Source organism: Natrix helvetica, assembly GCF_964273705.1.
Source record: "Natrix helvetica genome assembly, chromosome: 1".
Classification (NCBI taxonomy): Eukaryota; Metazoa; Chordata; class Lepidosauria; order Squamata; family Natricidae; genus Natrix; species Natrix helvetica.
In genome coordinates, this window is record NC_138548.1 from 2,463,614 (window position 1) to 2,479,079 (window position 15,466).

At 42.4% G+C, this 15,466-nt stretch overlaps 1 protein-coding gene across 1 annotated transcript; it reads left to right on the forward strand.

Annotated features, from left to right (window-relative positions):
* Positions 1 to 7,154: 7,154 nt before the first annotated feature.
* Positions 7,155 to 11,527, forward strand: LOC309384757 (vomeronasal type-2 receptor 26-like; the record flags this gene model as incomplete). The annotated part of the gene is made up of 3 exons (XM_081938500.1): positions 7,155 to 7,168; positions 8,361 to 8,473; positions 10,623 to 11,527. 3 exons carry the CDS (start codon positions 7,155 to 7,157, stop codon positions 11,525 to 11,527), a joined length of 1,032 nt encoding a protein of 343 aa, XP_081794626.1.
* Positions 11,528 to 15,466: the final 3,939 nt, after the last annotated feature.

The window sequence follows — 15,466 nt, forward strand, 5'->3', positions numbered from 1 at the left end:
GCATCCAACATTAAATCAGAGTCCAAAGCAAACTATTGCTCAAAGTTCCAATTTATGAAGAGAGCCATGTTGGCACATCTGGGAAAACCCAAATCTGAAGCTTCTCAGTTTCTCCCACCCAGTTGAAAGTTCAAGATCTTGCATCCCCACACCCACAAGTCCATCCCATGGTCCAATCTCCCACTGCCACGCTGGCAGCTTCCACCCATCCAGTTCCGGTCAGGTGCAAAGACAAAGGATGACCTTGGCTTTTTAAAAAGAATGTTGTTATGACTACATAGCATCCAACTCCGTACCATCCCCCCTCCCATTTTCCCACAATAGAAGAGGCATAGCAGAATAATAGAAATTGTGGCAGGCCAAAGATCCAAAAGGAATATGGCTGCAGGCCTGACACATGCTATATCACACGCCAAACTCTGCTCACTTTCATGTAGATCAAAGCCCCAATTCTCAAGTCCATCTGCTCTGTGGATTAGCAAGAAAAGGCACAAACATGTTTGAACCATCTGCTGTGCAAACAACACCTATTGCTCAATGGGGAGGGCAATTGCTTTTCCTTGCAATTATTGGAAGAACAGTAATTCTCATTGTATTCCCTGTGGATTTCAACACAGAGAAATCTTCCAAGGTAAAACTTGCTTCAAAAATATGTTCAGAGTTCTCCCAGTGGTGGTTGTGGGGGCGGGGGGGATCTTGCTTGGTCTAACAAAGAGCTAACTCTGAGCTTTGGTGAGACTCAGCTGTCCTTTGTGTCAAAGCCCAAACACAGGTAAGAGAAAGCATGTTTGATATAAGGGTATTTTATTGATTGATTGTTGATCTCCTTTCAGAATGAGATAGATGGGAGTGAATAAAGGGACAAATTGCAAGTGAGTTAATACAAAGAGACACTAATCAGATAAATGAACCAGATCAATTTGCCCTGAGACCTTCCATGTGGAGTGACCAATTTCTGCTCTGCTAAAGAACCCACTTGCTACCTACAAGCTTCTGCACAGACCTTGATTTCTCATCCAGGAAAGAAGCTGACAATGTCTGGGCTACCTTCCCAGCTGCTGCTTTTCAGCCTCCTGCTGCCAATCACTGCTAAGAAAATTCAGTCTGTGTGTGTGTTAAAAGACTCTTTCCAGATTCAGGATGAATGGGAACATTACAGGCCTGGGGATCTTATTATTGGTGGGAATTTTCACCTGGCAGCTCTTATCTCTTCCAGAGTTCCAAACTTTCGAAGGGACCCATTCAGGCTCTCTACTCGAGTTTTGTAAGTCTCTCCTGGAGGGGGAAAGATGTAGATGATTGCATTCATTGTTATATTAATTGTTTTGGGTTCAGGGCCTCCTTTGAACAATGCTTATTCAAGTCAGGTTTAGATCTTTGTCCTTTCCTCAATAAAGAGGAAAACTCAAGAAATAGGTTGTCTTTACATCAAGATGATTATCAACCATAAAAAATTGGGGAGGGACAACGTTTTAGAGACTCTGCTGGCCTAGTGAAGGAGTTAATATTAATTTGGACAGAAAGTCATGGTGGAAAACTCAAATAAAAGCTCAGTATTGTTCATAAATTGATGTCCTATCCCTCCCGCCCACCCCACTCCCCAGTGTCTTCTGCTCAGTAATGGTTATCTGATCAAAAGAAGCTGCTTCAAGAGAGAACCGCTATCAGGGTTCCAGGTTATAGACCCATACAAAGCAAAACTCCAAGGCAGGTAGGTTCCTCAAAGAATAGCTTTATTGGATATATCTTATTGGCACAGATCTGGTGAAAACCGACTCTGAAGGTTCCCGCAGTTTTCACCAAATTAAAAGTAAAGGTTTGTCACTTCTCAAAACAATCAGTCCCATGGTCCAATCTGGGCACTGTCTGGTTGTCTAGTGGCATCTCTCCACCTTTCTTTGACCAGGTGTGAGAATGTCCTTGGTTCCCAAGAGAAAGTATTTTGTTTTGGCTACAAAATCCCAGCTATCTCAAATCCCCCCTCCATGTCCCTCAGCTCTAGTATGGCAACACTGAAGCTTCCAAAATAGCTTTGGTCAGGTCAGCTTCAGGGTTGACAACCACAATGGATTGGGTGGAAGAGGAGTAATGTTGAAGGATAAAAGTCACTAAGGCAAAGTGAAAAAGAGATAGAAATGATAGAAAGGCGTAAAATGGTCAGAGATACAGAGAGAGAGTCTTTTCTCCTTTCTCCAAAGCCATAGAGGTTTAATCAAGGCAGGTTGATTTAAATTCCTCAATGAAACTTGGGATTTGCTGTTGCAAAGAAAACCAAAAATACAGCAAGGGAAACTCCACCAGCAGACACTAGTTTCCTTGTAATTTTCAGGCCCCATCCCTGGAGGCTTTTAAGAAGAGATTTGACTGCCACTTCTTTGAAATGGGATAGGGTCTCCTGCTTGAGCAGGGGGCTGAATTAGATCTCCAAGTTCCCTTCCAGCTCTGTTATTCTATGTTCTCTCACTATAGACCCATACTCAAGAATTACCAGCACTTCCTGGCTTTGATGTTTGCAGTTACAGAAGTCAACAAGGATCTGGCTCTCCTCCCCAACATCACATTGGGCTACGACATCTATGAAAATAGCCAGGTTCAGATAAGATTTTTCTTCCTCAGCCTCTCCCTGCTGTCCACTCGAGGCCAAATGGTTCCAGGTTATAAATGTGACTGGAAGGATACCTTGCTCTCTGTCATTGGAGGTGACAATCCCAAATCCTCAAGGCAGATGGCCTCCATCTTCAGCATCTTCAAGGTCCCACAGGTAAGGGGGGAGGCTCCTCTGGATGCAGTATGGAGTAGACAAGCAACAGAAGCACACACAGAAACTAAAGGCATCGGGGATGGGCAACGCATTGGGAGTATGTGATTTAGACAGTCTCTCCTATAGTTGAATCCATTTTTATTTTTTATGTGCAAAGATGCATTTTATACAAGCACAAAGAGACAATCACAATCATGATCTAATCCCTCGACTCTCCTGGCCGGTTATTTTAAATTTTGGGGCATTTTAATTGGTTTTAATCACTAATTAATTTTCGCACTATTGTACAGACTTGTGTTTAATTTGTTTTTATGGGGTTTTGTAATTGTTGTACATAATGTATTTTATTCTGTCTGTACACCGCCCCGAGTCCCCTTGGGGAGAGGGAGCGGTTGACAAATCCAATAAATAAATAATAAAAAAAAATAAACAATAAGATAATGCTGAAATGCTGTAAAGCAATCCCTTCATAATTTATTTTTCATTAGCTGATAATCCGGCATTGCCCAGGTATTGATTGTCTGGACCAAATGTAATTTCTAATGTTGGGTTTTCCCCCTTACCAGAGGGAGTCCCCTTGTGCAGTACGGTGAAGCTGTTACTTTGCAACTTCACTGGCTGTACAGCAGAAGCCATTTTAAGGCACAACAGGCAGTATCTTAACAGAACACACAAACCCAGGGGTGTTAGGGGTATCTTACTCCCACAATATTTTTTCCAGAGAGCAAGTTGTCTGTGTACCATGTTTGGTTGAAATTGCTCAAGGTGTTCCAGGGGAAACAGTATGCTCCCTCCTATATTTGGGCATACTAGGTGCTTTGACAAAACACTTAATCATTCCCCAGTCTCAGCTGATAAGGGAGGAGAGCTTGTGGTTTAGAGGTTAATATAATTGCTTAATATGTAAAAACAGCCTAAGTTTGAATCCCAGCAAAGGTATGGCTAGCTGATGAGAGCTAAATAGCTTGAAATAAATCTATACTAGTCTCCCTTCATTTATTTATCAGCAAAAATGCAACACACACACACACACACACACACACACACACACACACACACACACACAGATAGATAGAAAGGGGGAAGATGAAGCCTGTCACTCAATGTGAGTCAGCCTGACTGGTGGGGCAATAACCACACAATGGTGGCCTCCAAAGTCACCATATACTTTACTTTGTCTTTGAATGAAGATTCTCCCTTTCTCCAGCTTGGTGTTGGATTTGAGCTCCCCCAGGAAGACCGAAGAGCTTATCCTTCCTTCTTCCGAATTAATCCCAAGGAATTTGCTCAGTGTTTGGGTTTAGTCCAGCTATTCCTGCATTTCCACTGGAACTGGGTTGGGCTTCTGGCCTCTGAAAGTGAGAGTGGAGAACATTTTATCTCAACTCTGATGCCAATGCTGAAGGAGAAGGAGATCTGCCTGGCCTTTGCTGAAATGCTGGTATCTGATGATGCTGTTTCTGTAATGGAGAAAATTGCTTCTTTTGCCGGAAACTGGTTCCAAGTTGAAGTGATTATTCTGTTTGGAAACTCTGCTACTATTGCAAATTTGTTGGCGGGTCTGTCTAAGTATCAAGATATTTTAAAGACGTCATTTCACAGTGTTTGGATTCTAACTTCTCATTGGAAATTTGTCGCAATGGGAAATGCTCTCAAAGCTATGAAGGTCTTGGATAGGGCACTGCATTTTAGAGACCACACCGGGGATGTTTTAGAATTCAGACGTTTCCTGCAGTCTTTAGACCCTTTGAACCCACAAGGATATGTCTTTCTCCCAGTATGGTGGGAATGGCTCTTTTACTGCAATATCCATAAACAAGGAAAAATCCCCCCAAAAGGGAAAAGACAATGTACAGGCAAGGAGAATTTAGAGAATCTTCCAGCTTTCATTTTTGAAACAAGCATGACAGGTGAAAGTTACAACATCTACAATGCCATTTATGCTGTGGCACACGGACTACATGCCATGCATGGATCAGGAAACCCACCAGCCATGCGGAGGATTGGAAAGACGATATCAAATATCCAGGCATGGCAGGTAATCTCTGGACTGGTCCACAGATCCTTAGAGAGGAAGCTTCCCATCACAGAACAAGTTGCTGTGTTTTCCCTAAAATAAGACAGGGCCTTATTTCCTTTTGAACCCCAAAATAAGCACTTGGCCTTATTTTCAGGGAGATTTTATTTTTGAGGTGTAGGACGCGGTGAACATGGTCATCTCATGGATGCTGCTGACTTGCAATATTTTTGGGGAGGGCTTATTTTCAGGGGAGGGTGTATAAATTTAGCACATGCACTCAAAAGCCTGATTGGGCTTATTATTTGGGGAGGTCTTATTTTCAGGGAAACAGGGTAAATATTTGGAAACTAGTCAAAGAGAGAAGCTACCTGGAATTAAGGAGAAACTTCCTAACAGTGAGGACATTCTACACTGAAACTCAAAGTAGAGAAAAGTAAAGTCTTACATTTAGGCAAGAAAAACCAAAAGTACACAAATAGACTGGGTGAAGCCAGGTTTAATAGCAGTAACTGTGTTTGAGATATTGGTGTCTTAGTGGACAACCAGCTAAATATGAGCCGACAGTGTGTAGTGATAGCCAAAAAAGCCAATGCAATCCTAAATTGAACTAACAGAGGGATACAATCAAGCTCAAGGGAGGTACTAATACCACTCTATAAAGGCTTAATAAGATAACACTTTACAAAAAAGATGTTGGGACTCTAGAAAAGGTGCAGAGAAGAGCAACCAGGATGATTAGGGACTGGAGGCTAAAACATATGAAGAACGGTTGCAGGAACTGGGCATGGCTAGTCTAGTGAAGAGAAGGACCAGGGGAGACAGGAGAGCATTGTTCCAATACTTGAATGTCTGTCTCAGAGGGGAAGGGATCAAGCTATTTTCCAAAGCACCTGAAGGTGAAACAAGGACTAATGGGTGGAAACTGATCAAGGAGAGATTCAACCTGGGAATAAGGAGGAACTTTCTGACAGTGAGAACAATCAACTCATGGAACAGAAGTTGTCTTCAGAAGTTGTGGGAGCTTCATCACTGGAGGTTTTTAAGAAGAGACAGGACAGCCACTTATCTGAAATGGTATAGGGACTTCTGCCAGAGTAGGGGGCTAGACTACAAGACCTCCAAAGTCACTTCCAGCTCTATTCCCTTCTAAATCATCAATTATTTAAAAAACAGTCATATGAATGAAGTATAATGTTTTGTTGAAAGGGAGTAGAGGAGGGAAAAGAGAAGTAAAGAAAACCTGTTGTCCATGCATTCTACAGAGGAAAGACCTTCCAATAAGGTCCTGAAAGGTCTTCCTTGTTTGACTGAGTTTCAAAGGGTGATCATTCTAGGGAGGAGTGTCGGCCAGGAGTAAGATTATGAATGGTCCTTCTTTATGAATGGTCCTTCAACAGGTCAGGGTGCCTATTTGCAGAACCAGCTCAGTTTCCCTCAGAATGTAGCTTGAACCCAACCTCTAGAAAGATACTTTTTAACCTTGGTTTATGGTTCTATGGCTAAATGACCCCACCTTGTTCAGTTTGTCATCTTACATGCTTGTGTGTGACAGCAGTCTCTGTCAACTTCAGCCCACAAAGTAGGAATCAAAGTTGTCCTAACGAGTTCCTCAAAACATTCTGCCTCAAAGGCTGAACATTGGATCTCTCTGGACACTGAAGAGACAACCCTGGGCAGGCACTTCCCTCTGCTTGACCACGCTTGCATTATTTTTCAGTGTGATAATCAGCTAGGGAAAATCAGCAGAATTGTTCATTATTCTGATGTAAGTTATTTGATTACTCAAAAAATTCAAATTGTTGTGTACAATTTGGGCCAAAGTAAATGTTTTAAAATATATACATCCAAGTATCACAGGAGCAATAAACTTTGGAATGTGGCTTTAAAGTAATTTGCATATAGGTAAATCTGTAATTCCGTTAAAATTGGAGTTGAAATGCCAAAGTACAAATCTTCAGTGATAAAGAAAATATTTTGTAGTGTTCAAGAAGGAGTCAAATAATTGGTCTTGTCAGGGTTCCAAGTAATAGACCCGTACCAAGCAAAGCTCCGAGACACATGAATTCCTCAAAGAATAGCTTTACTGGATACATCATATTGGCACACATCTGGTGAAAACCAACTCTGAAGGTTCTTGCAATTCTTCACCAAATTAAAAGTAAAAGCTTTCCCTCAACTCAAAACAATCAACAACATGGTCCAATCAAAGCGCTGCCAGGTTGCCTGGTAACATCACTCCTCCTTCCTCTGGCCAGGAGTGAGAATGTCCTTGGTTCCCAAGAGAAATTATTTTATTTTGACTACAAAACCCCAGCTAACTTGAATCCCCCTCCCTATCCCTCATCTCTAGTGTGGCATCACTGAAGCTCTAAGATGGCTTTGGTCAGGTCAGCTTCAGGGTTGACAGGTGTTACTTCTGATTGCTCAGATCTCCACTGAGGGGGGCACCTTTGGTGGCCATCTCAGAATGATAGAAGCCATGATGTCACATTTGTGGGTCTCAGTGAACTTCTCCCATTCCTGGAGGTCTCTTTTCTTTCAGATGCTTCCTTATTTGGAGAAGGTCCAGTTCAACAACAGTGCTGGAGGTGAAATCTCCTTCTCAGGAAATGGACTGGGATCTCCTCATTATGATCTCCTCAACTGGATTTTCTTTCCCAATCACTCTTTAGTCTCTGTGAAAGTTGGAGAAATAGATCCTAGAGCTCCCCCAGGCCAGGATTTCACCGTTAACTCTGACGCAATCGTCTGGGCCTCAAAGGTGAGCTGGGAGAAAATCTTGAAGATTCAGGAAAGGGTTTGTTCTCTCCTGAGGACACCAAGCATCCTTCTAACTGGAAAATGGGTCCACTGAATCAGAAAACAGGGCAGCCATTTGGTGAAAAAGATGCTCTTCATGTAACACGTTGGAGGGCTGACTTGTGGCAGGTCCACCAATGTTTAGGGTTGTGAAGAACTCCTGCTTGAAATCCAGGATATCATTGGAGCAGACAACAATGATTTCAAGGAATCATTCCCATTCAGTCGTATCCTGATGGGTTTTTGTTATAGAAAAGCTGTAATCAATGACATAAAAATTTCCTTGCATGCTGAGGTCCAAGTTCCGACCTCCAGCTTCCCTTTGCGGGCCAGGGGTGCCCCTTGGTGATTTGAATGGTCTTGGTGATTTGCCTTCAGAAGTTGTAGTCACTTTATCACTGGAGGTTTTTAAGAAAAGACCCGACAGCCTCCTATTTGAAATGGTGTAGGGTCTCCTGCTTAAGCAGAGGGTTGGACTGGAAGACCTCCAAGTTCCCTTCCAGTTCTATTCTGATTGATTGATTGATTGATTGATTGATTGAATTTGTCTAGTCTGGGTAGGTTTTCTTTTACCACTTTCTTGTAAATTTTCTCTTGCATTCCTATTCTGTATTTTACGGTTCTGGTTTTGACCTACTGGACTATTTTTTTTTCTTTTTTGTATAAGGGTAGATGCAAAAAAGAATCCAGCAGTTCTGCTATTTCCTGCTCTCACCTCCTTGCCATCTTCTCCCAGGTCAAGCCTTTCTCTTTTCTCTTTTAGAAGGTGCCCTTTGCCAGGTGTGGCATGAAGAGGTGCCAGGCAGGAGAGAGGAGAAGAGTTCCAGAGGGCGAGCAGGTGTGCTGTTACCAATGTGCCCCTTGCCCAGAAGGCACCATCTCAAATCAGACAGGTAGAGTAAACTTGAAATGTTGATAATCCAGGATTAAGGAAGCTATTCAGTAGATCGAAATCTTTCGTTGTTGTTATATTTGGTAAGATTGATATGCTTCAAAGTGTTCATAGTTTTCACAAGAACTTTTCAGTTTATGGATCTAAGCTGTCTTTTCTTCCAAAGGCCACAGTTCCCATCCCACCTTCCCCGTCCCTTAGAACTCCCTGCAGTGTAGTTTTAGGGCACAATTTTCAGGCTCCCTGCTAGCTTTTTTGCACCCATTGCCAAATCCAATTGGGAAAACCAGCTTCCAGTCTTTCCCTGAAGAACTGAGAGTTGTGCTTCAAGATATTTAAGTGTGCTACTTCTGTCAGCCCTATTAAACTCCCAGGAAATTGATCGATCTCTATAAGAAAGAGGCTAATTGTCCATCTACATCTTCTAACTCTTTATTTTTTCAAATTTTATTTATTTCATCAAATATGTATTAGATAACATCTATATATCTATATCTATATCTATATCTATATCTATATCTATATCTATATCTATATCTATATCTATATCTATATCTATATCTATATCTATATCTATATCTATATCTATATCTATATCTATATCTATATCTATATCTATATCTATATCTATATCTATCTATCTATCTATCTATCTATCTATCTATCTATCTATATATATATATATATATATGTCTAAACATGATTTTGAGTAACTGAATGTATATGAATAAACATTAGGACAGGGATGGTGGACACGTTGGTGTGCTTAGCGTGCCCCTTACAGACCCCTTAGGAATGGGGTGAGGTCGATAGTAGACAGGCTAAGGTTAAAGTTAGGAGTTTGGGGAAGGAACCAAAGTGTCAGGTAGTGCATTCCAGGCATTGACCACTCTGTTGCTGAAGTCATATTTTCTGCAGTTGAGTTTGGAGTGGTTTACCTTAAGTTTCTATGTATTGTGTGCTTGTGTATTGTTGTAGTTCAAGCTGAAATGGACAGATAGAATATTGTAGTAGATAATTTTATGAACTACACTTAGGTCAGGCCAAAGGCGGCATAGTTCTAAGTTGTCTAAGCCCAAAATTTCAAGTCTGGTGGCATAAGGGATTCTGTTACGAGTAGAGGAGCCGAGGACTCTTCTCGTGAAACATCTCTGGACTCGTTCCATTGTGTTAATGTCCGATATGCAGTGCTGGTTCCAGACAGATGAGCTGTATTCGAGAATTGATCTAGCAAATGTTTTGTATGATCTGGTTCATAGTACAGTGCTACCAGAGAAGAACCTATGCAGGATTAGGTTAACCACTCTTAGTGCCTTTTTGGCAATGTGGTTACAGTTAGCTCTGGAACTCAGATAATTACAGATGAGTACTCCAAGGTCCTTGACAGAGTGAGGGTCGCCTACGAGGTCATATCCGGCCAGCTTATATTTTATGTTCTGATTTTTTTTTGCCAATGTGTAAGACAGAGCATTTGTTGGTGGAGAATTGAAGTTGCCAATTGTTTGACCATTCTGACACATAGTCAAAGGTCTTTCTGAAGAGTATTTTTTTCGATGGTGTTGAATAGTTTTACATCATCAGCGAAGAGAACACAGTTGCTTATAATATGATTGCAAATGTCATTTATGTAAAGAACAGTTGCTGGAACTGCTTGATAAAAAGAAGGACTAGGGGAGACATGATAGCAGTTTTGCAATATCTCAGGGGTTGCCACAAAGAAGAGGGAGTCAAGCTATTCTCCAAGGCACCTGAGGGTAGAACAAGAAGCAATGGGTGGAAACTAATCAGGGAGAGAAGCAACTTAGAACTAAGGAGAAATTTCCTGACAGTTAGAACAATTAATCAGTGGAACAATTTGCCTCAGAAGTTATGAATGCTCCAACATTGAAAGATTTTAAAAAGAGATTGGACAACCATTTGTTTGGAATGGTATAGGATTTCCTGCTTAATCAGAGGGTTGGACTAGAAGCCCTCCAAGGTCCCTTCCAACTCTCTTTATTCTAAGGAAGTCATATGCCCCATAAAGTGCATGATTATCCATCACTATCTTTTTGGGTTAATCAAAGCAAAAAGTCAGAACACCTCTGAGAGAGGGATAATGCTCATGGCAAATGTCACTGTAATCATTACACAAATATTCTTGATTTCAGATGCAGCTCAATGTGACCCTTGCCCAGAAGAACAATACCCCAACAAGGACAAAGACCACTGCATTGCAAAGAAGATTCACTTCCTTTCCTATCAAGACACTCTGGGATACACTTTAGCTTCTCTCGTACTTTTACTTTCTCTGATCACATTTGCAGTCCTGGCGATTTTCCATAAGCATCGTGACACACCCATCGTCAAGGCCAACAACCGAGATCTCACCTACATTCTCCTGGTCTCCCTCCTGCTCTGCTTCCTCTGCTCCTTCCTCTTCATTGGACGACCTGGGAACTTCACCTGCCTCTTACGACAAACTGCCTTTGCCATTCTCTTTTCCCTTGCAGTTTCCTCTGTCTTGGCAAAAACTGTCATGGTGGTTCTGGCCTTCATGGCCACCAAGCCAGGGAACAAGGCAAGGAAACTCTTAGGAAAACCACTGACCAACTCCATTGTCATAGCCTGTCCCCTGGTCCAAGGAATTCTTTGTGCCATCTGGCTGGTAAGCTCTCCCCCATTTCCCAACATGGACTTCCACTCCTTGGTAGGAGAGGCCATCTTGGAATGTAATGAAGGCTCAGCTTCCATGTTTTACACTGTTCTCGCCTACCTGGGTTTCCTGGCACTTGTCAGTTTCATGATAGCATTTCTGGCTAGGAAATTGCCTGACAGCTTTAATGAAACCAAGTTTATTACTTTTAGCATGCTGGTTTTTTGCAGTGTTTGGATCAGCTTCCTCCCCACCTACCTGAGCACCAAAGGGAAGTCCATGGTGGCCGTGGAGATCTTCTCCATCTTGGCCTCTGGGGCTGGTCTCTTGGCTTGCATCTTTTTCCCCAAATGCTACATTATCCTACTTAGACCCAATCTGAATTGTAGAGAGAATATAATGAGACACAAGAATCTCTGATTGGAAATTTTTATCTTGACTTTGGGGCATTTTTTAATTTAATCTAATTACTTATAAACAATGAATATTATATAATTCAATTTGCCTGAGCGTAAAGTATCAGTTAATCACCCATTGTTTTATTTTTCATTTAACCTTCTTGTCCCCAGTGAGACTCCAGCGATCAACTTGGAAGTACATTTTGATAGCAAAAATGTGGATATTAGTGAAGGGTTTTTAGATTAAAATTATGATTTGAAAGGCCTTCAGATTTTGTATTTCTAATATCAGCAGATCTGAGAGCTCTATCAATTATCAGTTCTGAAAATCCCATTGAAAGTTGTGAAGATGACATGGTCTCATATCGTCAGTTTTGTTGCTGAATGCTTTTTCCTAAAGCTTCTAACCCTGGTTGTGGGCTGCAGGTGGGTCAGATGCAAATTTGTTGAGGAATTTTAAAGGGCGACCCCAGATAAGTACCATGTGGATGTGAGAACGGTGGGAAAAGACATTCTTGGAGCATTCCCTCCCCCAACTTTGCAAAAGGCAAAGTGCACGGAAACGTTTAGAGTCAGTTTTCGCCACTTCTGCCAATATGATGTACCCAATAAACCTATTCTTTGAGGAATCTACCTGCCTTGGAGTTCTGCTTTCAATGGGTGCTTTACTTGGAACTGAGTTTTGGACAGAAATTCCTCCCTAAAGGGAATAAAATCTTAAGACACATCCATCTTAATATATTCACATAAAACTGCTTCAGCAGAAAAGAAGAATTGCACATTTCATAGAAGCTGAAGTGAAGGAATGAAAGAGTGAAGGTGGGATAAGAAGATTAAATTGGAGGGAAAGAAAAGGGTAGAACCACTTGGGAAACTGAACTCAACATTAGCCATAAAAATATTTAGATGTTCCCGATTTCAACAAGAGAAAATCAAGAGTTCAAAAATATTTTATTTTATACAATACAATAGCAGAATTGGAAGGGGCCTTGGAGGTCTTCTAGTCCAACCCCTTGCCTAGGCAGGAAACCCTATACCATTTCAGACAAATGGCTATCCAACATCTTCTTAAAGACTTCCAGTGTTGGGGCATTCACAACTTCTGGAGGCAAGCTGTTCCACTCATTAATTGTTCTGACTGTCAGGAAATTTCTCCTCAGTTCTAAGTTGCTTCTCTCCTTGATTAGTTTCCACCCATTGCTTCTTGTTCTACACTCAGGTGCTTTGGAGAATAGCTTGACTCCCTCTTCTTTGGGGCAACCCCTGAGATATTGGAACACTGCTATCATGTCTCCCCTAGTCCTTCTTTCTATTAGACTAGACATACCCAGTTCCTGCAACCGTTCTTCATATGTTTTAGTCTCCAGCCCCCTAATCATCTTGGTTGTTCTTCTCTGCACTCTTTGTATCTTATTTTTTGATAAACAGGGTATACCAAAAGCCATTCCCTGTGTAAATTATATAATGTAGTTCATATAATTAACATATAATGATTATGGGGCTTGACATTTTATTTCAAGTAGACATTAAACAGGAGAAGAGAAAATGCTGAATCCTCTTCCACCCCACACAATGAGGGCCATGGACTTCTCACTCCCAATTCAACACTGACTGGAATCTTCCTTATAGAAAGGGAAAAATCAGTTCATTACAGAACTGCTCACTCTTGTTCCATGGAACCAATATAGAACAATACTATGGTTGAACATCTGTAGAGATTCTCCATCCTCCAGGTCAAGGTTGCCCTGAAGGGGCTTTTTCTAAGAGGCAACTGGACTTTCTTGTTTTTTTCTTTTGAAGACATTTTTCTCCTCATCCAAGAAGCTTCTTCAGTTCTGAGTGGATGGTGGGGAAGGGGAGGATTTATACTCCTTGCAGACAGCTGGTCATTAGCATCCTTTTAGAGGGTCATTGAGGTTACTTGGGGGTTTAATCTATGTCCTCAGGGTCCCTCCAAGTAGTGCTAATGACTCTTGCAGTCTGCAATATTTTCCTCTGGAAATCCATTCCTATTCCCACACCTGGACCACCACTCAAACACCTGGACCACCACTCAGTCAATTTCAAAAGTCAGCTTTACTCAGAACAACTTTACAACATTTCTGGGGACTTCCGGTTCCGGCGGCTGATGGCAACAGGCAAGCCTTGCCCGCCCCGCGCTTCCCCGGTGGGCTCCCCACTCCTTGGGGGGCACAGGACGCCCTGTAGAGGCTCCTGCCGGAGGGGCGGCACCGCGGGGGATCCCCTGGATCGGCGGCGGCTGGTGGGGGGGCCCTCGCCTCGCTCCAGGGACTGGGGAGCATGATGGGGAGACGCTCCGGCGTCTTCGCTGCGAGGCTGTGCGGAGAATAAGCGAGCAGAAGGACGCGGCTGCGGTGCGGTGAGGCGTAAACTCCCTTCCATTCCCTTTACCAAGTTGGAGAAATTGTCAGCAGTTTAAATTTCTTCCTTTCGGCTTGATTTGGAGAGGCGCGGCTGGAGGGAGGGGGATTCCCCCCCCTCGGACAGGCGGCTTGGAACAATTCTGCTCTCAGCCCAAGGGGAAGGAGGAGGGGGAGAGCCAACCAATGATGTCACGCCCTTACTAAAAGTGAATTTTCGGACTTAACCCCATAACATATTGATGATCTGGAAACTTTGGGAACTTTGAAAACTTTGTTATGACTCTAAACCCGAAGCTGGCAGGGCAAGATGGCACACTTCTGTTGTCTTTATGAACTGTGAAACCTGACTCCGCCTTTAAAACTTCAGGCTTCCGGTCTTTGTCTCCGTGCTACTCAGACAAATCTCTTGTTGATTGCTACCTTCTGAACCCCCTGGAGTGAAAAACTTTGCTCTATTGCCAGGGTGATTAGAAAAACCATCTTCTGCCTGGACCCTCTGTCTCCTGGACTCTTCTGGCTGTTCTGCCTCTCTGACTGATCATTCTCTACACTGACCGAACTCTTTACTCCATAAACAATGTCTCCTAAAAAACCACCTCCTGGAAAGCCTGGCTTTGCTGCCTCTGCCCTGACACCTGTAACCTCCAGTCCTAGTACACAATCAATGATAACAGCTTTGATGCAACCTAAAACTACAGAGACGGAGTTTCAACAAATGTTCCAGCAACTCTTACAGGGACAAGAGGAAATAAAGAAACAACTAAAGGAGATGAAAGAAGAAATTAAAGAGAACCAGGCCCAAATTAATAAGAACTCACAGAGACTGGATCTTTTGGAGGGTGGGACGGCTGAGATGAGGGAGGGGATGGAAGGGGTGCAGAAGGGAAACAAAGAACTTGATACCCAACAGATGAAAATAGAGTTTGAGAGAATGTCCTTTTACCTTAGATTTCAAAACGTGATGGAGGCAGATGATGAAAATATAAGGGACATCATGACAAGTATTTTGGCTGAATACATCCAGAAAGAGAAACAACAGATGGGGTGGGAAATAGATCTGGTTTATAGAGTGAACTCAGCCTATGCTAGAACACATAACGTACCCAGGGAGGTACACATTAAATTTCTCAGAAAAAGTACAAGAGATGAAATTCTGAGTGCACAAAGGGGGCAAGCCTTGACATACCAAGATAGGGAAATAACCATTCTGAAACAGATCCCCAAGAAAGTGAGGGAAAAAAGAAAAAGCGATTCGCAATTAGCGAATAAATTATACCAGAAGGGGGTGTGGTTCAGATGACTGATGCCTGAAGGTATGTTAATATTCTGGGAGGAGACAAGAGTTAGAATTAATACACCCATAGATGCGCAGGCTTTTATGGAAAAAAACAAAGCACTCCTACAAAAACCAGATGATCCTACAACAGACATGCAGGACACGGGAGGGGCCAGAGCTCTGTCGGCGGGGTGAGATGGGGCAATACCGAGAAAGCTCAGATCACAAAAATGACCAAGAAAACTCACCTGACATAAACTGATTGAAATCATTAACTGAATCCATATGCTGACTATATGTT